At 49.4% G+C, this 23,707-nt stretch overlaps 2 protein-coding genes across 6 annotated transcripts in view; one reads left to right on the plus strand and one right to left on the minus strand.

Annotated features, from left to right (window-relative positions):
- CACNA2D4 (calcium voltage-gated channel auxiliary subunit alpha2delta 4) overlaps positions 1-23,707 on the minus strand; it is a 130,819-nt gene that overhangs the window by 27,251 nt on the left and 79,861 nt on the right. The gene's annotated exons all lie outside the window — the stretch shown is intronic.
- Positions 3,001-22,802, plus strand: LRTM2 (leucine rich repeat transmembrane protein 2). Of its 5 annotated transcripts, none has more exons than XM_075051153.1 (5): positions 3,001-3,689; positions 14,314-14,445; positions 15,881-16,042; positions 19,727-20,317; positions 22,107-22,802. In XM_075051153.1, exons 3-5 carry the CDS (start codon positions 15,976-15,978, stop codon positions 22,559-22,561), a joined length of 1,113 nt encoding a protein of 370 aa, XP_074907254.1. In that variant the 5' UTR covers positions 3,001-3,689; positions 14,314-14,445; positions 15,881-15,975; the 3' UTR covers positions 22,562-22,802. The 5 variants fall into 5 exon arrangements, with proteins under 5 accessions (XP_074907254.1, XP_074907250.1, XP_074907255.1 ...); XM_075051150.1 differs by lacking the exon at positions 3,001-3,689 and adding an exon at positions 13,705-13,833; XM_075051149.1 differs by lacking the exon at positions 14,314-14,445 and having other exon boundaries at positions 3,151-3,689.

Consider the following 23,707-nt stretch of genomic DNA (forward strand, 5'->3'; position numbering starts at 1 on the left):
CCCGACAGAATAACCTAGCTGTCCCTGGGTAGGTTGCCTACAAGCAGACGTAATAACCAGCGCAGTCGTGCGCAGGCTGGCATGGTGACAGGGAACAACGGGGCTGCGTGTCAACTAGTTGAATCCAAGAGCTCTGCAGGAATTACAGCCTCAAGCAGGACCTTGAAATAGACTATAAAGTGCAAGTGAGGGAGAAAAAGAAGTACAGAGAGAAAGAGTTTGAGCCTTTTTTCACAACCACCAATATCGGGCGGACGAAGTGTTTCTGTTTCTACAGATTTCCTCTGAATTAGCAGGAGTTTCAAAGGGGGGAACAGATCCTTTAGATCTGAATCATGCCGTGTGGGTGCTTTTAAGTTAACAGTATGATCTGATGCTCTAATTCAGATGGGTATGAATTAGAACTGGAGCATGCAATGGTATATTTTCTTGCAGCATATACATGAGACCCTGGCACCTGGCATCAGCTCTGCCTTTTGTACCAGTGTCCTTGTCACATTCCCACTGCTGGTACATCTTACAAAATACCATTCACAGGCACATTTCTTATCCAGCTCCCCCTGCTGTAGACTGAATCTGACTGCTTGTATGTGGGGAAAAAGAATGATTTTGTAGCGCTGCCATGCCCTAAGCCTCACAGAGCACAAACCAGACAAGACAAAGAATGCAAACAGAGGAAGGATGGGGCTGAGTCCAGCCCTGGTGAAGATTCATCAGCTTCAGCAGGGCTATCGCAGGCATGGTTTGGCTTGGTGCCCCTGCTGACAAATCGGCAGTCCATGACAGAAGGAAAACGGTGCTGTTGCTGCCGAGTCCAATGAGGCCCACGCATCCGATTTGGTATGTAGCTTTAAATAAATTCATCGTTATCCTTTAAAACCATCTCAAGAAAGAGTTATTCTCCTTATCACAGCAGATCACATCAATGGGACTGAGTATTACCCAGGACATAGAGTTCTTATGACACTTGAAGAGGAGTTGATACCTACATAACTAACCTTGCAATGCAGAGACTTACTGAGTGGCTCATGTTTTTGTCAGCAGGAACACCTAGCCTCAAATTGTTCTTCAAAGGGAGCTTAGCCCCTGGTTGTGAATCCTTGTCTCTGCCCAGGAGGCATGAGTAGCATGTACCAAACTTGGACAGAGTTGCCTGCAACATGAGGAAGAAGAGTACCTGGCGGCTCGTACTGGTGGCCAGCGGCAGGGACAGAAAGCAGAGTCTCCCAGTTCTCTTCTTCCTCTTTCTACATCACTCACAGCCCTGTCTAACACATCTGTGCCATCTGTCAGCAAGCCTTGTCCTTTGGATGCAATCTTTGCAGCCCTAACCTCTCCGTAGGGCTTGCGCTTATTCATCTTCTCTGTGCTAACCCTTTCTTTCCTTCCCAGCAGTCCAGCACACTTTTCTAGCTATTCCCCATGGAGCTGCGGTGAGCACCTCTCTCCTCACATCATGGCACAGTCTGAAGAGGTCATTGAAAGCAAAGCTGGGGGCTATTCTGCCTTGCAGACAGATTTGTCTGTCTGGATGGTACCCATCACAGGGAACCATACTAGAGGGACTGGCTCCATAGTTCTGCCTGGCAGCACCACTCCTCGCCAGTCGGTGTGGATTGGAAGCTCCTGGCAAGAGCTGTGAGAAATTTCCATGCATTCAGGTGACCTGAGGAAGACATGGGAGCTGAGGAGGAACAGGCCACAATCACCCTCCCAGTGCTACTAACAGATAGTCACCCGGCTGCCTTCAGGCTGTTGGTGAGGCTGGGGAGAAAGGAGGAAAACAGTGATTCAGTCTGAGGTAAGGATGATGCTACAGCTCAGGTGAAAGGGAGGAAACTGGAATAAGCCCCCTCCTGCTTGTTCCAAAGTATAACTGATTGTTAATGAGCCTTTTTTCTCTGGTGGCAGAGTATACTGTAGGAGTGGGAAGATCCGAGGACCGTGAAATGATGAGTGGCCCTGGTGTGCATCACAGCAACAACCGTAGAGTCCTCAGAGAGACCATGGCTAATAGTTTTATTCCTACTAATGTGCAAACAACCTGTGCAACTGTAGCATCCCAGCAATGAAATAAAACATGAGGACAAACAATGCTGCACACCTTGCATAGTTAGACGTTGCTTCACCATGTCGATGAACTACCCAGACCTGTGCACAACTTCCCACCAGCAGGCACCCTGCCTGCAAACCCAAGCAGTGCCCGCTGCATGGCTGCGGCTGGCTTTCTCCAGAGTTATGTGCTGCCATTCACTGTGGAGATAAGAGCCTTCCCCTCCACCTGTTCATCCCTCTGTTGAGCATGTCTGCCTCATTAGCTCATCCTCTGCTTGTCTCTCTTTCTGTCTGCCTTCCCTGGCTTCTCCCTTTGATTATCCATACGCTATTCTTATAAGGAGCTTTCCCCAAGATTTAATTCTTGGGCCTGCCGCACGACAAAAAGGCATAACAAAGAGTTGCAAGATTACATCCTGTAGGGTGCTTATCAAGATGTACCTTGCCATTCACAATCTGTTTTCATGGCAGCCGGTCCAATGGTTAAATAAACCCCACGATTCAAATGGAAGAATGTGCCAGAGCAGCAGAGCAGCCCTGCCCACACCATCCATTTGCATTCCCCATTCCATATTTCTGAAATATTCCTATTTTCTCTCTCAAGCCAGCAGCAGAGCTGCCCCACTCAAAATTTTACTTGAAGTCCCCTAGAAATTTTACTTAAAAAATAACTTCCGGACAAATTCAAATGAACAAAAAGCCCAAACTAAGAGCAGCCTGCTTATGATACTGGACCTGACAGAAGACGCAGTTCAAATGGATCAGCAAGAGTCATTCTTGCAAACGTGAGCTACCGAGGTCCTCAGCAAGCTGGAGGAAGGCAAGCGAGGGGTCTGATTTTGGCAGGGGCAGGCTGCAGGAGCCCACGGGATAGCACAGAGGGAAGCCTGACAGAGGCAGTGGGCTGGATTCGGGTGCTTCCCCAGGGCTCATCCCTTCTCCTCCTCACGCCTTTCTCTTCGGGTTTATTGTCATCAGCCATACCAGGCAGGGGAGAGATGGAGGGAGGGGAGGAGGCGTTCAGCTCGGTGCCTCCTCTCATAACCTGTGCCTGACCAATCTGCCTCCCGAGGGGCTGTAGGGAGCTCCCCCGCCCTGGCATCTCCTCACCCCTCCCCGGCACCCGGAGAGGGATGGCAGCAAGGGGGGGAGGAGGGAGAGAGGGGGACTGACAGCAACTGCCCTTTCTCCAGGAGGGGTCGAGAGAAGGGAAAATCTCCCGAGCTCCTTCCCTTGGGTGTTTCGGAGCAGACCCTGCTTGCCTGGCAGGGTGACTCCTCTGCACCGTCTCTGCGCGCTCCTGCGCGCGTGCTGCTGCCATCGCAGATGTACCCCCAGCTGTCACTTCGCCGCGCGCAGTCGCTCCCTCTCCCGCCTCTCTCTCTCTCTCCCTCTCCCCTATTTATTATTTACGGAGGATTACAGTCCCTTTCCCACGCTGCAATCTCGCCGTGCGGCTCCTCTGCCCTCCACGCAGGGTGAGCAGCTGGCTAGGAGGGGCTCCTGCCAGCTAGGGTCCACCGAGAGCCCAGCCGGCGACGGAGGGACTTTCTGCCGGATTTGTTTTGGGATTGTACCGTGTTCGCTGGAAGAGCTGCCGTTCTCACAGGAGGGTCCATCCCAGCCTGAGAGAGGTAAGTAACGACATCTCTCTTTTGTATCCCCCCCCGCTCCCCGGCTATGCGAGATCAGTGGAGCTGCCCCCCAAGAACCGGCTTCCTCGGGGAGCAGAGTGGTGGTCGGGGGCAGCACCGTCTGCCAGACGGCACAGTCCACAAATCCCAGTTGTGCGAGGTTCACGGGCAGCGATCTTCCCCATAAGGCAGGATGACAACCCTGCCGCAGAGGCTGCTGGTTCTGGTTCCAGTCCAGTTTCAGTGCAGGCAGCTGGGAGGAACTTCTCCCAGCTGTGAATGGCACCAATGTCTTTCATTGCAGCACGGGCAGCTCAGGTGAGGCTTTGAGGCTAAGTGCTTGCTGCTGTAGTCACCGCGTACCAAGCAGCTCCTGGTGAGCCCTGGCTTTTGTCCTCTCCTCGGGGCTGTGAGAGGGGTCGGCATGTGAGGTGCCACTCACCTGACCCATGGTGGCTTTGCTGGGTATCATTTTGGTCTCAGCTGTCTTAGTAAGAACAACCTAAAACGGAGAAGTGAGGACCAAAATTGAACAGGTCCAGCACTCAATATACAGCTTTAGGATGAGGGGGCGTGCGTATGTGTAAGGGTGTCTGTGTGCATGTACAATTTTACACACAAAGCTCATGGACATGACCACAGGACATGAAGTGAAGGATGCCATATCACAAGCAGAGCCAAAAATAAGTCCCAAGTTGCTTCCAGCATCCCCACAGGCTGAGCGTGTGATTTCTGAACTTTTGGGCGGAAGGCACAGCACCGAGGGTGGGAGTGAACACAGCACAGAGAAACTTCATGGACTTGTCCAGCCCTGCCTGGGAGGAAAGGGGGAGAATGAGGTCCCAAATGAGCTGATGTGAAGCCCCCTATGGGTAGGGGTATATATGTAAGTGTTAGCATGTGTGTGTGTGCGCGCATATATATACATGTGTGCATATATACACATGCACAGACACGTGCACACATACATCCCACGCAGGGCATTCTACCCCCCCTTCTCTCTGCCTGCTCAGTTTATTACTGCCACTGCATCTCATGCTAATTAAGAGAGACATGTAAAATCAGAGCTCTCCCAGTTTGGGGAGAGAGGATGTTTGCAGCTGTTGCTCCAACCAGGTCATGACCGAGCCAGGCCCTAGGCCTGCCATGGGGACTATCAGGTAGCCTGAATGTGCCACGTCCAGCACAACCCCAATGGCAATGGTTGTGAGCAGGGTACCTGATCTGCCACCCAAGGATGGAGGGAGAAATGAAGGTCTCATTTGGGGAAGGGTTGGAGCAGCTGCTATTGCAGGGTTTAAAGACGGAAAGCCTTAAAAGACAGGGGGACCCTTAAAGGCACACAGGGACTTGTCACAAAGCAGGGGACGTTTCTAGTGGTGAGGAGGAGGGGGTGCCTTTCCAGAATTGCAAACCATTTTTCTTCTGAGCTTTGTCGCTCGGGTCTGTTGGGGGGCGGGGGGTGGATCTTCCTCCAACTGCTGTGGGCAAACAACATTTGCAAGGGAATTATTCCACATGAGCGAAAGGCTTGCGGGAGTTGTCTCCCTGTCAGACATCAGTGCAGTCTCTGTTAGTGTATCTTGCCCACTTGGAGGAATTATGGTAAATCCTGAGCAAAGGGGCTGTTTGCAAAGAGAAAGGGGGGAAGCCCTTTTACGTAATTTTTATAGCAGATCATAGCTTTACCCTTGCCTCCAGCAAAGTGAATGCCACACACTAGCAAGGTGCACTCCCAGCTCCGATATCTTCATGAGCTACTCCAGCTTTCTGCTCTTCCTCTGGTTTTTCTAAGCCTGATGCAGAAAGGATTTTATAGGCTCTTCAGAACCACAGAAGCCTGATGAAAGGAGACCTGTGCCTTGGTGCAGCAGGGAAGACCAGCAGCAGCACAGGGCCATAAGGATACCTGGACAGAAGGATCCAGAGCAGCAGAGGCTGGAACAGGATGAGGACAGGCTCAAGCCTGTGGGAGGGCATTTCTGGGCAGTTCTTTGGTGACTCTCCAGCACTTGCCTGTTACTGATTCAAAAGAGAGACCAAGCAGTTTCCTTCACTTGCCATGTTTGGTTACAAGCAGCTGCTTACACCTCTTGACATCTGTCCCAGCCCTGGGTAGCTCAAGCCCTAATTCAAATGACCATACTGGGACACTCCTGCCAGCTGGGTAATGCTCCAGAGTACTACACCATGACACACACTCCAGTCCTCAGTAGGAAGGAGCTGGAGTTGGAGTCTTGGGCTGTTTCTGTCCCTACTGCATGGAAATACCTTATTCCTGCTGTGGCTTTACCAAATGCTGGCTCACAAAAATGCCTTGTGTGGCTGAGAGTGTCTTAATAGCAAGAAGAAGTATTTTTTTTCTATAAACCAGTTCAATTCCAGGCTGGAGAGATGGAAGGAAAAGTTGTTTCACCTGCAAGGGGTGGGATTACTTGAAATATGGTTTTATTCACATTGCAGAAACTGGCAGTTGAAAGTTAGGAAATGTTGGGATTGGGGGCAGCATGCCATCTGCACCCGGTTGCAGTCCTGACTGGTAGGATGACATGCTTTATTTTCATAAGCTGCCTCATTCAGGGCACTGGCTACATGGTGCTCAGGGAGTGAAGCAGGGGGCTGTTATTTTTTTTGGTACTGCAAAGTGTGTGCCTGTTTTATTTGTTTACTGCCTGCCATCCAAGCCCTGCAGGCAACACATCATTATTCATTGTCTTGTGGTGTTCTGAAGATGCTGGCTGCTACAGTTGCCTCATAGCTTATGATAGAGAATTTATGCTCCTGATGAGGCAAGAGAGAGTGGTTATTTTCCTTGCTTTTGAAGGGAAAGAGACTTCCTGTTTAGCCACACAGGGAAGGAGCAGCAGGTGCAGGACCGGAGCCTGGGGCCTCTTGGCTCTTGGAGCCATTGACTCCTCGAGATCGTACCAGTTTGCTGGCTAAGCTGCCAGCATTTTGGAAAACAGCTGTGAGTGCTCAGCAGTTCTGCAAAATGGCCCCTAGGGTCTCGTGTTGGGCACCCGCAAAATTAGGAATGAACAGACTGTGGCCACCTGCCAAAACTGCGGTTTAATATTTAACACTGACCATATAAAAATAGCCTTATTTATTACAACATCCTCATTGTTAGCTTGAGTATCATGTGTCCTTTACACTGAGTATGGGACAGGTCCTGTGAAAAAAAGAAATAGTACTTGCTTGGGTACGCAAAGGCTGTGTTGTAATGCATACATGCAAGTGGCTGAATTAAGGTTCTGCAGGTACTAACTCACATTTAAGTGCTTGGCTTTGCAAGCCAAATAGCATATTTTATCATATGGCAATTTTTTTAAAAAAATGAAAATGGCACTTTCTTGATTCTTTTTTTATGAATGGGAAAACAAGAGACTTTCCATTATTTATACACTGCAATGCCACACACCCATCACAGGAAGGACTGAGACTTAAATTTACAGCAGGGCCATACAAGTCTGAACTTCACAACAGACTGCAAGAAAAGGCTGTTACTTTGCAGACAGGCCCTGCCACCACGTTCCTCTTCACTCCAAGGAGGCTGGAAAGCTGGGAAGCTTCCTTCCCCATGGACCATGCGCTCACACAAGGAATAAAAAAGTAGAACCAGATCCTGAGTCTCGAGAGGAGCTGTTAGAGGCAACTTGACTTAGCACTCATCACTTGGGCTCTCTTTCCACTTCTGGTGAGGTTCTCTGCTGCCAGTGCTCCCCAAAGCAGGGCATGCTGCTGCTGCGATTTTGCTGCGAGGTACCTGTGTGGGGGCAGAGGCGCTGAAAGTGGGCCCTGCTCTCCACACCACTTGCCTTTAGGGATTTTGATTGGATGTGAACATTGCTATACTCGTAACTCTTCTGTGGCTGCAAACCCTCCAGAAAACTAAAGTCACATCAAATTTGAAGACCTTCCCCAGCCTCAGCAAGCTCAGCAGCATGGGGCTGTGATATGTGTGCTAACCCAGATGCATCCAAGAATCCTGGCTGGAGCTCTGGCTTGTGAGAACTGTCACCACATCTTGTTGAGCTATGGGCAATGTTCCCAGCCTGTAAAGAGTGTAAGTGTGTCCCAGAGATCCTCAGGCACCCCTGGAGCTGCAGGCAGCAGCTTGTGTGGAGTTTGCAGGGATCCCCCTCTTGGGTGCTCTGGGAAGGTGATGGGGGGCAATGGGGAAGGGGAAGAAGAGCTCCAGGCTCTCTATAACAGGTAGCACTGCCGACCTCATGCCACAGTGGCAACCAAGTGAAACAGATCTATGCAACTCACTAAGGCAGAAAAAGGTCTCCTTCAGAGTTCAGTGTAAATGCATCGTGTACGAACAATGAGAGTCAGCCTTTCCTTGGGAGGTTTGCCAGAAGCTGTGTGCGTGCTGGATTACCGATCCCCTTACGATAAGAGCAGAGAGGATTTTTACTGCTGGCATCTTGTGCTCTGCCCCACCACTGTGCATGCATAGATAATCCCTGCCCCTGTGAACACCCCCTGGGCCACAGGCTTGTGAAGTGGGACAGCAATGAAGTTCTTCCCTTGTCCCACTGTGTTTTCTACCGCCTCTCCCTCCTCCTGCTCCAACTGCTGAAGTGGCAAGCCGCTATCCTTGCAGCCGGTGGTCTGATTCAGAGAGGCTGGCAGCCGGGGAAAGGAAGCCAAGGTGCAGGGTGAGGAGGAGGGGGAGGGACTCTTTCACTCAGCAGCTTAGGTGGCGACAGTTCTCCATCACTTTGGCTTCTCCACCAGAAGCAAAAGTAACCAGAGTCAAGCACTAGGAAGGCTAGTGGGCTTGGAGTCCTGGTGTATTTCAGAATACAGACTATCAAAAAAGGCAAAGCCAGTTCTTGGGCAAATGCAGATATGAATGATGGCAAACATGTAGGTTTGGGATATTTTGTGTGCGTAGGATCACCCAGGCTTGCAGAAGCTCACCTGATTCTAGGAATGAGGAAGCACAGGAGAAAGGCTTATGGCTGAAGTGCCCTGGGCCCCATAAAGTACAACACGGGTTTCTTGCTATTGATCCGGAAGCCTCTTGATTCGGCAGTCTCGCCGTACTGTTTGATAGATGTCTGGCCTAGCACTCCAGGGACAGAACTGTGAACTGAGAGCTTATATTGATAAAAAACCTTACACTTTCCTATCTTACTGCTAAATTGATGCACCTCCATCTACTACTCTGTGCATGTAAATGTATATCTCATCTCAGACAGGCTGGGACCTTCCCTCTTATGGATCTGCTGCATCCTTTGCCCCTAATAAGAGACCCAGGGAAGGTACTGGGATCATCTCAAAATTTCTGAGCCCTCGGGGAACCCTTCACAAATGTGGGCCCATGCATACCCTCCTTCTTGAACACTACCTGAATAAAAACAAGAAAGAGATTACTTGGGGATCCAGAGCACCATCCAACTAAGAAGTGTGGAAAATACCTGGTGTGGTGTGGGGAGGAGAATGAGGACCACAGAACTAGGATTCTCCCACCAAGCCGCCTTCTTGGCCTGGTGCCTCTCCCTGGGATGTGCCACCCACCACAGCCCCGGGCTAGGCTTGGCAGGAAGGGGGGGGGGGGTGGCATTTTAAATGCCAGTGAGCTGAAGAATGCTCATGGGGTGTAAAGGAGGAACTGGGAGCAGAATGATGCCTCCCTCAGACCTGCTGGGTCAGGAGCGGCTGCAGTCCTTCTGTCAAGGGGCTGAGTGCAAGGATTAAGGGCCTGAGCTACTACTGACCATGGGATTAACCCCTGCAGGAAATTAAAGTTGTAGAGAAGGCTCTTCACAGCTGAGAGAAAGAGAAAAACTGGGATCTGGATTAGAATTGGCAGGGCTGGTGACAAGCCACCACCCACAGCCAACTGTTCCCGGCTGGATCAGAAAATGTTATCTCAGCCTTCATGTAGAACCCCCCTCCACATCTCACTCAGTTACCAATTTTTGCCAACAGTGTGAGAAGAACAAAAACATCACTCTGTGGCAAGAAAAAGAGGAGGAAACTGGGTAGTCAGCTCACGTGTCCCTCCTCTGAGCCCCTCTCCCACTCCCTCACCCGCTTCCCTTCTCAGCTGCCTCCGTTTTGCATGGAGGAAACATGCACGTGGTCTGTCGCATTCAATAATACTTGGAGAAGATGCTGGCACACACATGGCTGGATTTCTTCCTGTCAACTGCCCCCTCAGCTCTCCTCCTGCTGCTGCTCTGGGCCTCCTCCATATGCTGCACTCTCGCTGTGCTGGGACTTTCCTGTCACTCCCGTGTTGGATATCCCGGTCTCCCCACCTGCTTCCACAGCTTCCCAAGGAATCCCACTTCTCCACAACAATCTGGGTCTTTCCCATCAGTGCTACCCGCCCTGGCTCCCCTTCGGATGCTCTGTGCTTTCCCAGAGGGTTTGACGGGGCCCAATGCCCTTGGTAATTCCAGCCCCTCTAACATCTCTCAGTCTCGTTATCGTGCATTGGTCAGGGAGGCTTGGGATGTAAATAAGGTTTCTTGGTTAAGGTACGGGATGAGGAATCAAGAAAACTGGCTTCTCTCCTGATTTTGCCACAGGCCCATCAGGAAGCTTTGGGAAAGCCCCACCAAAACTCCTTTATTCTGTGTAACTTTGATAAGCCTTACAAATCATCTCTGCAGGACAGGAGAGCATTTACAAGCCCAAGTGATCCAGTGTAAGCACTGCACTTGGCAGCTTTGAAAATATTGAGTGGGTAACTGATGTGGGCTCATGATAAGGTATCAAAAGCTGGGCAGCTGAAATTTCAGCCAGGTAAACTCAGCAGCCATTGTTACCTCTGTCAGAGTTTACCCCTCCGTAAAATGGAGATAAAGTTGATTTTTCTTGGAGGGGCTTGGAGAAGAAACACTTTTTAACACCAACCACATTTGCATTTCAGAGGTGCCTACACATTGTCATTCCAAGATGAGAAGCTTTTTGACCTCTTTACATCCCAGAGAACAGGGTGAGGTTTTTATTCATACCAAGTCAGGAATGTGGCAGAGTCCCTTACAATACCGAGTGGGTTTTGCACGCCTTCCACTTACTTTACAGCTTTCTGTATGAGGTGTTTTGCTTAGCTGTGATCGATCACTGCAAGTCAGATGGCACCATTTCTTCTGCAGCTGGGTTTCTAGTGTGAATTTAAAATGTGCTTTCCATTGATTGTGACAGCACAACACTAATGAATCCTGAACACATGTGTTAATAAATCAGCAAGTGCTGGAAATGAAGCCCCCAGCTATTTAGCTCAGAAGCTCACTGGGGCAGCGACACACACTGTATGTTTCTACAGTGCTGCTGAGCTTGGCTGCCTCCTTTGGGTGCTTTCGCAGTCCAAATAAACAACAAACGAGGAGCTGCCGCTCAGACAAGGTGACCTCTTGCGGTCAATGATTTGCTAGACCGACCTAGGTCTCTTGCAGGACCAGGAACGGGCATCATGTCCATGCCCTCTAAACCCACTTGTGGTACTGTCAGGAGCACGATTTCGCCCTAGGACCCATCAGCCAGGTTACTTCATGAACTTTCAGTTGCTGTAGTCAGACCCCATGGCTGCCGCATCTCCCTGCCCTCTGTGCACCAGCTTTTCTCCCCCAAGGGCTGATGAACAAACATAGAACAACGTGCTTTAATCACGGGGCTCTAGGGTACCACTGTCCCCCTACATTATGGGTGATGGTAATAAACAAGAATCCTAAACACAACAAGAAAAGGGGAGGAAAAAAAGATAATCTCCTTAAAGTGTCCTCTATGCCCTCCCTCACCCTGCTGCTTTTCTGATAAAGGCTGAAGCAGTTCAACATTGGAAAGGGGAAGGGGACTTTGCCATCACTTGCCAAGGAGAGTGTGGGGGAGGGATGAATGTCTGTGTGTACTTCCTGATAATTTATTGCTGGCATCTGTTGCAGCCTCTGTTACCTACTCTTTTGTAATATAGGTCACCCACGTGCCCTGCCAATGCTCGTAAGCCAGGCTGTTAACTGAGTCTGATCCCTGAGCCATGATCCAAGGGTTAGTGCAAAGGACTAGGAGACAAAATCAGAGACAGAGGTTGCTGGGCTCTGTTTCTGACTGCGACTCATCCTAGTGACACAGTCACCTGTCTCTCTAGCCTCAGTGTCCCTGTCGGGAAAATGGGATAGCTTTATCCACCTACCTAGAGCAGAGGCACTACCAGTTACGACCTCAACCTTAATTCTGGGGGTCATTAAATAGAAAATATCAACAACACCTACAACCATGGTAAGAGCCATTCATAAAGCAGATGGAAAGCTTTGGATAGAATGTGTCACAGAATTGGGAAGTGTTAGTAAAACCGTATGTGGCTGCAGTAAACTGAAACCCTCCCCAGCCTCACAGTGTGGTCCTTGGGACGTGACTTATGAAAGCTAAGGCTTTAGAGTGCTACTGCAAACATTACTGGTAACTGGGCAGGGATACAGGAAGCACAAGACAGTAATAGTGCCTGCTGTAGCTTTTATGCCCTGGCAACTGCTGCAGAGCCATTATAATCTCCTGAGCATCCCCCCCAGCAGTAAAGTTCCCTGTTCGAGCCAATTAAGGGAATCCTCATTAGAGAGTCCTCTTGAGTCTGACAGCAGGCCAGATGTCCAAGTGGCACTTCAGCTCAGTGTATTTTTGGCCACTGGAGCCCATGGGCCAGAAATGGATGATTTCATTCTGTTGCTTTCAGCTGAAACTAAAAAAGTTGTCTTTTACTGTCCTATATCAAACGGCAAGAAGAAAAGGCCATCACCAGCCCCCACAGGCTACTCTGTTAATTTCTCCAGAATCTGGAAAAGAGACTCAACTCCAAGCACGTTGAAGAAAGCTCTGGACACCGTGTCCGATGGATCACAAAGCATTCAGCTGACAGGTTGCTCCAGGGGGAAGGAATCACCTAGTAAGCCTGGTCGAAAAACTAATGCCTGGTTTGTGGAGCCCTTGGGTGACTTCAGAGCATTCTGAGCTCCAGCAATGCAGATCAGCCTTGAGCCCCCAAACCCAGGCAATGCCATGCTAGTTCTGAACGGGTGGCACGGTGCCTCACCTCTTGGGCTGGGGGTGCATGGGGGGCACTCCTAGGTCTGACAGAGTCCTCACTGCTGGAAAAGTCCGCGGCTCTCAGGCTGAAAGCAGCCGGACAGATTTGGTGGTGCTCTGGAGAGCCTTGTGCTGTGGGCAGGTGCTAATTGCCCCAGGACTATGAGGTTCCCAGTGCTGTGTTGGCAGTGAGCGCAGCTGGCCTGGTGCTCTGCAGAGCGGAAGGCATGTCTTGGGCCACAGTAAAACAGCTAATTAAGTCAGAATTCAAGATAAGTCAGAGAAAACCTTTAAAAAAGAAACTCTTAAAAATCCTCTCTGCCTCCTTGCTCTCTCCTGGCTGCAGAATGTTAATCACTAAGGGTCTAATGTGCTTATAGGCAATAGATACGTGGGAGAAACTGGGTTTTTCTGGATCCTTGGAATTAAAATTTCTCCATAAACATACTACTTCAAGGTATAAATGCAGAAGCTCATTGTGCCTTGCACTTCAGTAGTCAGGAGCCTCTACCTATTCCAAATCTACTGCTCTGCCACCTGAGCATATGTTATGCTTGGAGAAGCAGGCAGTTTTGTGCAAGACATGGATGCTGATAAATATGGGTCACAGAAGAGTCCCCAGTACACGTGCAAGCCCAACTCTGTGCACAAATTTGTAAATGTAAGCTAGACTGGTGACTATATCTGCATACATACATGAAGATAGCTGCTTTTAAGTCTTAGAAACATGTGTATGAGTGCACAAAGGGTGGCTGCTATCTATGGGGTGGGAAGCACTGTGTTTGTGTGACATGCTTTTAAAATAATCCTGGGTTTATCAAGGCGCCTCCATCTTTGTGCGTGTGGCAGCGCAGGAGACAGCACTGAAGCCTGAACAGGTGTTAATCACTATGCACTGTAATAAATTCTAAACATAGGGAAAGGGCTTATTTATACACGGCTGCTCCTCCCACCCTGCACTCCGTGCCTGAGCCTTGGCGCTGCCTGAGAGAAAGAGGCTTCCGTGAGGTACCAGAAATGAGTGCAAGAGCCGGACTTGCCCTGCCAGTGCAGAAGGAGCTAGGGTTAGAAACCCTGACCCCATCACCGTCCTTGCGCCCCGGTATGTTGGTCCTGCTCTCAGCCCCCCACTGTCGCCTGGGGGTGGCATGGCTGAATTGCACAGCGCAGCGAGCAGGGTGGGGGAGACACCAGCCCATGGCCTGAGTGGGGGGCCTGGGCTGAGGGGACACTGCAGAGGGAAGCCGTGTCACGAAGCACCCAAGGAAGCTGGTGGTTTTTTTTTTTTAAAAGCTTAGCCCCCCTGATTGGAGCCGAGCCAGCTGATACAGATGGGGTGTTACAAAACAGAGCCAAAAGGCGAGAGCGCAAGGAACAGAGCTATCTATAACCCTGACAAAGTTAGATGGAGTGACGGTGGGGAAGAGGGAACGACAGAGCGTGGCAGGCAGCCCCTGATGCTGAGAGCAAGGACGCGATTGTTCGGCAACGGGATTTGGAGCTGAACGACTCCCGCTATCCAGCAGGCAGATAAGGCTCTGTGGCTGTCAGCTTAACTCTGCCGTTTATTCCTGTGCTGTAGGGAGTTAAATAGAGCACACGGAAAGCCTGCTGCCGGGGAGTGAAAGTCAAGGAGGGAGAGGGAAGGAAGAGGCTGTAATTGGGCAGTGCCCGGGGAATCGGGTGGAAGTGGCTGCGGGCAGAGCCCCTCCAGGTAAGTGCTTGCGGCTTTTCATCCTCTTTGTTGATACTGACAGCCGGGGACAGGAGACTTCAGGGGTGGCCGTTAGGACAGAGACGTTGATATGGGGGAGGCTGAAAGTCTCCTTCTCAGCCAGGGCGAGTGCAAGCACCGACTGGGGACAGTTATTTGTTGCGGCTTCTCTTTCATCGGGGACTGCAGGGAAAGGGGTCTGGCTCGGTTTGGGGAGTGGGGGGCTGCAACGGGTGAAGGCTGGATCGGTTTCAGTGCCGTGAGAGGTATTCCTCTATTTGGTGCATTGGCATTTGGGTAAATGATCTAAATAGCCTTGCAAAATGTACTAGTCCAGGCACTGAACCTGCTCATCTGTCTCATCAAGGTGCTAATTTAAATATTTCCTGGTGGTTTACATTCCCATATAAAATAAATCAGTCATGGGAGCCTGGGGGAGGGGAAGCAGCTGGCACGTGTGTGGGGAGGGTGTCCCGGTGGGAGTGCAGCACCCAGTTATAATAAAGGCTGTGGATGTTGTCAGAGCCCCTCAGAGGGGATGGAGGATGGTTTATTTCTGTACCCTGGTTGAAATGTGTCCATCTAACTGCTGCTGTGACTGTGGGTGGCACGTCAGAGAGCAAGCAGGGGGACAGGAGGGTCCGTGGGGTTTCCCCTTTTCTTGCTTGCCTGTATCCAAAAGGGAAGCGGGAGGGAAGTTGGAACCTGTTGTCAGTCACTCATTGTCAGGGGAGAGTTTATGGTCTTTGGGTTTCTAATTAGACTGAGCATTTTTCCTTCTAATTGAGATGTAATTCCTCTCTTTTCAACACTCCCACTCAGTCTCCCCCGCCCCGGGTCCTCCCTTCTCCTCCGAGGCTCACTCGGCTCTTCAGCTCCTGCAGTTGCTGCAGTGTGAAATCCCTAAGCTGAAGCTGTGCTCTGCTCAGCCCTGCTCTAGCCATCACATCCATTTTACCTTAAAACATAAAGGAAGCACTAGCACGGAATACAGGGGTGGGGGGAGAAGCGCCTTGGCAGCTGCTGGTGCCCAGACCTCAGTGAGCTTGAGCTGTGTGTCAGGGAGAGGATGCACAGGTGGTACCAGCCTGCGTGGAGCCGAGAGGGAACGAGCTGGAGTCTGCTGCCCTGGCAGGGTCACCTCAGCAATTCATCAGGTTAACCTTGAGCGGGAGGCTAATGTAGCTACCGTAGCAGGCTGTTCAAGCACCGGCTTGTCTCTTCGGCCTTATCTCTGCACTGCGAGGTTCAAAGTGAATTAACGTTGTGCCTTTGTCATGCTGCGCCTGCTGAAACATCCTCCATCTCTCCTCCAAAACTGAGCTAATGCCTCAAAGGCAAAACTCTAGTTGGGGAGGGGAAGGGACAACACGGAGCCCAGCCCTGCGCCCAGGGAACTGAATCTCACCCGCTCTGCTCTGCTCTCCCCCTCCAGGACCTGGCAGGCAGGCTACAAGGTCATTCCTCCTCCCTTTGGGGCCGCGTGCCAGGCTGGCTGGTGGATGTGAAGACACGCTGGAGAAGACAACAATGCTGCCTACAACTGCTGGCCACCGGTGGAGGAGCAGGTTCCTCATGAGGTGGCAAGAGGCTTGTCGTAAGTAGTGCCTACTCAGGTACTAAGTACAATGATCCTGTTTGTCAAGGGAGTGGAAAGAAAATAGGTCACATCAGGGTTAAGAATAGGGGAGAGGGACAGCTAAGAATGGAGATATTTGAACTAATTCCTGATTCCTTTAGAGGCCAGGCGAGCTAGGAGGGAGAGTGAGACTCTAAAGCTGAAGATGGGCTTAAAGTGGGACAGCGAGTGATGATTGCTTCTGAATTCCAGTGGGCCTGGCAGGTGAGAAACAGCGAGACAGATACCACGGCACAAAGATGCAGTCCAAACATTTCTCAGACCGGCATCCTGTAAGCTGCAGACTCCTCTCTGTAGTAGGGGTTTATACATAGGCTGCTGATCAAGGCTCCCAGCTCTTCACAGCAGAAGTCATGACAGATTTTAGAAGGGAATGCAGGATGCGAACGCAGAATTCTCCTACTGGGCACTGCCACATGTAGTGAAAATCAAGGAGTAAATAAAGAAGATCTCTTTTAAATTAAATTGTAAAAGTTCAGCCTGTGCATCTTCCCAGTGGACCAGGGCATCTGCTATAGTATCCCTGAATGCAGAGCAGAGACTGCTAGGTGCTTCAGGGAATGTACCTGCACTTCAGAGAACCATCTGGGGACTGCAGCAGAGGAAAGGAAGCCCTTGGAGGGCATCCATCACTATTGCATGCCTAGGTGCCGAGCTGTGGTTTCCCATGTTCCTGCCCCCCTGATCAAATTTGGGGCTGCTACTGTAAGAAGCTGGGGGAATTGTTTCCTTCTCCAGAAAACAGGTGTCTTTGTAACCCATCCTCACAGACTAGACTGCTGTATAAATTATTTATAATGAATGCTACTGAGCCTTGACTTAATCTGATATACCTGGATCAGCTTTCTGCTACCTATCAGAGTCACCAAACACCCCACAATGTAACTTCATCTTCCCCTAACATGAAAACACATACTACTCATCCTTCTGTAGGGCTGGAAGACAGCTTAAGGTTCTATCACTTCCCTGCCTCTCTTGCCTGTAGAGCTGCATTCTAACCAGTGCGATGAATTCCTTGGTCTCAGCTCACATCCTTGTGGATGCACCTCTTGCAGGGACTGAAAATGAAATCAGACCTTCTCCTCCCTATGATTTTAGTAAAATATTTCCAAGAGCACAAAGCAATATATGGGTAACAACAAGACATTTTTGGCACATCCTATATGTCTGCAGAAACTTGGCATAAATCCAGTTCCTGAACATAACCACAGCCAGCTGCCTGAGACTTTGTTCCTTCCAGCCACTGCCAGCACACATTCTGGTGGAACCCCAAAGCCACCCAGTCGGGGCCAGTGGCGGGTAGGCATTTTGAGAGATAAGCCCTGAACAGAGTGCCACCTGTATAGCATTACAGACAGTCTGCTCTTACCTTTCTTGGTGTACAAAGCAGCTTAGTGTTATCTCATCAACACAGCTATCAATCTATTGTTAAGCATCCAGGAAAAGATGGGGTTACCTGAGTGACTCATGGCTCTCTCCCTTCCCCACTCTAGCTCCCATTCTTTTAATTCTCTCCCTACAGCAAGAGTGCAATGTATTCTGGATGGAATTATATATCAGTCAGCCAGCCAGTACCTGCACTGCACCAGTCCACAGGCTATGATCTGCTTTCATGGCAATCTCTGCTGTTGACCCCAACCTTTGCATGACAAGGAAGCACAGAGGTGCTCAGGGTAAAGATCTCTCTTGTATTTCACCATAAGGATCCATAATTATTATTAAAAGAACATACAGATTGGCACAGCCTGGGCTGATGTACACCTGAGATCTCAACTGTAGGACAGAAAAAAGTTCTTGCAGGAGTTGTGAAAGATGGATGAAATAAAAAAGAGCTGAGACACTCTCTCTGAACACTTATCCCTTGGCCCTTAATGAAGTAATATAGCTTAGGATCCAAACTGTGTAGTTCTCCTTAGGCTACCAGTCCATAAATCTGCCAGTTCTCTCAAGGATCGCTGGGAACACAAAAAGGCCCTAGGCAGGATGACAGGGTTTGGGTGCGAAGGCAGCAGCGCTGACAGAAGCAAAGTTGATATAAAAAAAATGGGCTATGGGTCAGACTAAACTCTAGAGAGAGTCGTGCGAGGGAAGAGAGGAAGAGCATGGCTGACTGTAGAGCTGTTCCATGCAGAGCTGCTTCAGAGCATGGGTCTCCACTGGCTCCCTCTCCTATGGCAGTCCTTTCACAATTCCTTTGGGGTTAAGAAACAAAATACCTGCTTATTGGTTCTTTGGAAAAAAGCAGAACAGAAGAATCTGGTTTCCAGTCCAGGAAAAAATGACGAGACAATAAATGCATCCACTTTAGCTACCATTCACCCCTAAAAAGACTCTACCAACCCCAAGTGACAAGGGAGAGGACAGGGCATGACATACAGAAAAACCTGCTTCAGTTTTAGTCAAATGCTCAAACTTGTCACCTCAGGGAGCTGAATTTGCTTCCCACATTGAAGAAACTAATCTCAATTCCACAATAGGAATGAAGATGAAGGATGCAAATGTTTTACATAGTCTGCTTAAACATAACTCCCACTCCTCTAATGACAGAAGGCAGAAAGCTTGCTTTCCTGTTGCTGGTGCTTCTTTGTCACAGAAATGAGAGTTTTAAAAGCCACTGGCTCCCAGGGAGAGGGTTGGTAACTAGTCCTCTGACACCACTCACAGGATCTGGACCCATGTTTGGAATGGTGATCCACAACAGCTCTAAAAAATGCTGTTTTGTGGATTGTCTGACCTCACCTTTGAGACACTGCAGGAGAAAGGGGGTGTGTGCTAACCTTTTTCCTAACACCCTTTTCTTCAACTACCAACCTGCAGTTTTTTCCCTCATCTCCATTGCTATGGGCAATTTTGGTCAGAGGAGATACTTGTGGGACTATTGCTGTGGGATTCAGAAACTATTTTGAAAGCAATGGCAAGTACCAGGTGCCCAGTGTTTTAGGGACTCCTTGTTACTTTTTAACAGCTTTCTTGGTCATCCCTTTGTAATGTAATCTAATTAATAAAAAAGTCTCTTGCCACAAGGTCCATGCAACACACTGTAGATATGGAAAGCAAATGCTACCCTGATTTAGAGGCTAACTTAGATCTGGGTCTAAGAAGGTCTAATCACAAAGATTAGGGTTCAAACTGCAGGAGCACAACTGAGATGTAGGTTGTTTTGTTTTCATTTTTCTTAAAAGCTTTTCATTAACATGTCTATTTCTGAAAAAATAGAGCTTCTAATATATACCAGTCCCTCCTCTCTCAACTCTGACTGTTTAGAAAGAGCTGTCCTTTATCAGAGGTGACACCTCCCACCTCTCTCTGCTCCATTCTCCTCTGACAGGTTCCAGTGCTCTAGTACCTGGCAGCAAAGTCCTCTGGGATGCACTGTTCTAACTTCCTTGTGAAACTGGAAGGATATTTACTTGCTTGCTCTTGAAAAGAAGGCTAAGAGGAAAACCCTGCTGCCAGGGTACAGGGCAGCAGTAAAGGGATGTAGCTGTGAGGAAGCTCACTACACGGCAGGGCACTGCGGTGAAGAGTCCCTCTGTGAGGGTTATATCGTAGCCGTAGCTGGGCTCAAGGCGGCGACGAGTGAGGATGGGAAAGCACTGCTCTAACACACGCACTCTCTTTCGCTTGCTTTTCACCTACCAGTGCTTGGCTGTTGGCTGTCTCTATGCGCTGCCGAGTCCTTCTTTGCTTGTCCTTCCTCCTGCAAGTGTAACAGTGGCAACCTGGAAGTGGACTGTAGTGGCTTGGGCCTCTCTTCCATCCCCTCAGACATCCCCACGAACACCAGGACCTTCCTCTTTCTCAACAACAAACTCAGCATCCTGCCGGGAGCAGTGTTTTCCAACCTCTCTGCCCTACAAAGGCTGGATCTATCCAACAACTTCTTGGACCAGCTCCCTCAGAACATCTTCAGTGACCTGGGGAACCTCACGGAGCTCCATCTGAGGAACAACAGCATCCGGGCCTTGGACAAGGACCTGCTACAGCACACGGCCCTGCTGCGCCAGCTGGATCTCTCCATCAATGGCCTGGCCCAGATACCTTCGGGCATCTTTGACGACCTGCCTGCTCTCCGCTCCCTCTCTCTCAGGTCCAACCGCCTGCAGAGCCTGGACAGGGTGACCTTTGAACCACTAACCAGCCTGCAGCAACTCCAAGTTGGGGATAACCCCTGGGAATGCGACTGCAACCTCCGGGACTTCAAGCACTGGATGGAGTGGTTCTCCTACAGAGGTAGGTGCTTGCGCAGTGGGAGCCAAGCTCCGTGGTCTTCCGCGGAAAGGCAGACAAAGGCAGGCAGGGAAGAAACACGAGCAGATACATCTGGCAGGTCAGGCTGACCTGAATGCTAGATCTTAGCCAAGGAGCATGAGGGCTGTGCTACAATGCTAAGAAACTTTTGTCTCTTTAGGTGCCACCACACCTTCACATAGCAACACTGCCAGTCTGAGAAGTCCTCAGCAGCCCCAGATCTCCTATTTCCTTGTTTTGTTTCTAATCTGAAAGATCACTTTTTTTTTCTTGGGAGAGAAAAGAACTTTCCTCAAATAACATCAAAATTTTAGGATTATGAGTTCCCCTTGCCCTTTCTGCCTAAAGAGAAAAAATGTTTTTCACGCTTGAAAATAACCATCCCATACTCTTTCTTAAGCTGGGAGAAGTGAAAGCCGGATTTGGCTGTAAAGCATCAGGTTTGCTTTCAACAAAAGAACCATAGGAAACAGTGCCACTTAGAAAAATACTGCAACTAACATTAGCAAAACCAAACTAAAGCTCACATTAACAATGAGGCCCAAGTCAGACTGGCTATAAAATCATCATTTCAAACCAAACAGTTTTTGACAAGTTTGTATTTCCAGCTTTTCCTCGAAATACGGAAGGCTGGAAAGGTACATATCACTTAGCAGGAATGCCGACAGGATGACATGCTTTCAGGAGCTGCAACTCGGAGAAAGATGGCACATTTTACAGGAATTATGATTGAAGGCCTGACCTTCTGTCGTTGGAGCCAATGAGTAGGAAAGGGTCTCAAATCACGTGGATAGCAACAGTCAGCTGTCACGTCCTTCCTGATCACAGCCATGCTGCAAAAAGATTATCTATGCCTATGGCTACACTGCAGTCTGAAATATGCATTTGTGTGAGCAGAATCAAACAAGCATACGAATGCCACTTCCCTCGTTTGTTTGTTTGTTTGTTTTCTTTCTTGACTCTCATATCACAGAGTCAATGGAAAGCACACGGAGTTAATTTTGCTTTTTTGTCCCCTTCCAAAGAAATTGCCCAAACTCACTCAAGCATTTGTTTCAACATCTGTCACTATTTTCACAGAGGGGGGATGGATTAGTTGTTAGAAGATGGGACTGTGTGTCTGTTGTTATTTTGAGAAGATATAGCCTGGTCCTACCTTTTTGCTTTAATTTCTCCTTTTCTAAAATGGTTTCTACTGACACTTATATAACTCACTAAACAGTATGAGGCTGACTTAATAGACAGTTTAAGAGGACTTTCATGTCTTGGCCTTAAAGATGTCTACGCAGATATCATGCACCATGAGCCCTACTGTTGAATCCAACCTAGGCAGAAGCATACCAGCCAGCTGCTGTGGTTGAAGCTGTTCCAGTTGTGGCAGGCCAAGGCATACAAAATGCCTCCAAGTTAGGCAAAACAATCATTTTAAAGGATACCACATGTGCTCCTTCTGCCAGGTGCACGGAGGTGCAGCCATTCCTCCCTCCCTCCCTCCATCTTTGACAAACACTGAGGATCTGGCACGCTCTCTTGAATACTCTCTCTACTCAGCAATGCATTCACACGAGGGACTGGATTTTATGGCCCCACTGCTATAATAAAGCAGTTCCCCACTTGGTAACCATAATGCTGCTATGGCTGACTTATGTAGGGCAAATACTTAGCAGGTGTGAATGGAATCATAGGAACTTACCCCACTTGGGGATCTAGCTCTGCTGTCACTGTATCAGGACGAAGCTGTGGTTCACTCCTATTATCTCTATTGGGACAGGTGGGAAAATCGACCAGCTGGCATGTACCCTGCCCAAGGAGCTGAAAGGGAAGGATATGCGAATGGTGCCCATGGAGATGTTTAACTACTGCTCCCAGCTGGATGATGAGAACAGCTCTACAGTGCTGGACAATACTGGCCCACCCTGCACTAAAGGAAGCCCAACTCCTTCCAAATCTAAATCAGGCCCAGAAACAGAAGTGGAGCCCAGTGTGGGATGTCCTCAGAAACAGCGATATAGGCCCGTGAGCGTGCGCCGGGCTATTGGCACTGTTATCATCGCAGGGGTGGTTTGCGGCATCGTTTGCATCATGATGGTGGTGGCAGCTGCTTATGGTTGCATCTATGCCTCCCTTATGGCCAAGTACCACCGGGAGCTGAAGAAGAGGCAGCCACTCATGGGTGACACAGAAGGTGAACATGAAGAGCAAAAACAAATCTCTTCTGTGGCATGAAACTCTTCTAGGAAGGAAGGGACAGCAATGAACAAAGGTACTGGAGAGCAGTCAAGCATGGGGTCCTCCCAAAATACATCCTCCCAGACAAACAGACTGTGCTATTGCTCCACTCACTCAAGTAGTGCAACATGCTTCTGGGGAGTCAGGGCACCTGGCTCAATTTCTGTTCCTCTGACCCAGGCCCATTTTGTGCCCTTTCACCCTTGGGCCCTCCCAGACAAATAAAGTAGAGTCAGACCTCGAGTGCTTGCTGTGCCTCATGCCCTTGCACAGAGTTTCCCTCGCATGCCTGCTGTGGAGGCAGCTGGCACCTTCTGGGAACCTGTGTCATCCTCTCAGCTTCGGTCCTGAGTCGTCCTGTATCCTGCCAAGAGCTCTCTGCAAACAGAGAGCAGTTCTGTGAAAGCTTATGTGAGGAGCAGGACATCAGAAATGTCCATGCGTCTCTGTTAGGGTCACTGCTGTTGTGTGACAGTAAGTTGCTGCCCACCCTACAAGTCAGTGCTGCCGAGAGCACATGAGAAGGGAGGGAAAGTCCCTAGGGGATGACAACAGTCAGGGGAGATTTCCCTTCTCACTTTTAAAGGTGGAAAGATACCCGTATCACTCAAACACACTGCCAGGGAGTGCAGTGTCCCTCTTTTTGCTCCTGGCCAAGTCCAAATCTGCAAGCTGACACACATATCATCTGCTATATGTGCACAGATACAGAGCTGTCCTCCTGTACACACACACACTGACTCATTCTGATGCCAACACACAGGCACAGTCAGACCCAGCTCCAGACACGCCACCTGTGCATGCAGATCCACATGTGCCCATGCTGATCTGCCCTCTGCATGCAGCCATGAATACATTCAGCCATTTTACCTTAGTCTTATCAAAACAGTGCATACCACCTCCTGCTTCAAACAAAATACATGCACCCTGCCACTGAGGAGCCAACAGAAACATCTCAGCCATAGTACAGAGTCAGTGGAAATGGGTGGGAGAGGATGGAGAGAGGCAAAGTTATTAAGGTTACAGCATGAGTCTGTGGAAATGAGTACACAGCATGAAAAAAATAAGGTGTGTTCTTGTTTTCTATTTTATGTTTTCTACGATAAATGGAGAGGGTAAGGAAGGATATGAAGCCTCCATCTG

The sequence above is a fragment of the Buteo buteo genome, chromosome 19 (genome assembly GCF_964188355.1).
Source record: "Buteo buteo chromosome 19, bButBut1.hap1.1, whole genome shotgun sequence".
Lineage (NCBI taxonomy): Eukaryota > Metazoa > Chordata > Aves > Accipitriformes > Accipitridae > Buteo > Buteo buteo.

Bases quoted from the DNA above. Each gene is read 5' to 3' on its own strand.
- LRTM2 (XM_075051153.1), top strand. From the start codon at position 15,976: ATGCTGCCTACAACTGCTGGCCACCGGTGGAGGAGCAGGTTCCTCATG. The intron at 16,043-19,726 runs GTAAGTAGTGCC...TTCACCTACCAG, and splicing joins GAGGTGGCAAGAGGCTTGTC to TGCTTGGCTGTTGGCTGTCT. The intron at 20,318-22,106 runs GTAGGTGCTTGC...CTATTGGGACAG, and splicing joins GGAGTGGTTCTCCTACAGAG to GTGGGAAAATCGACCAGCTG.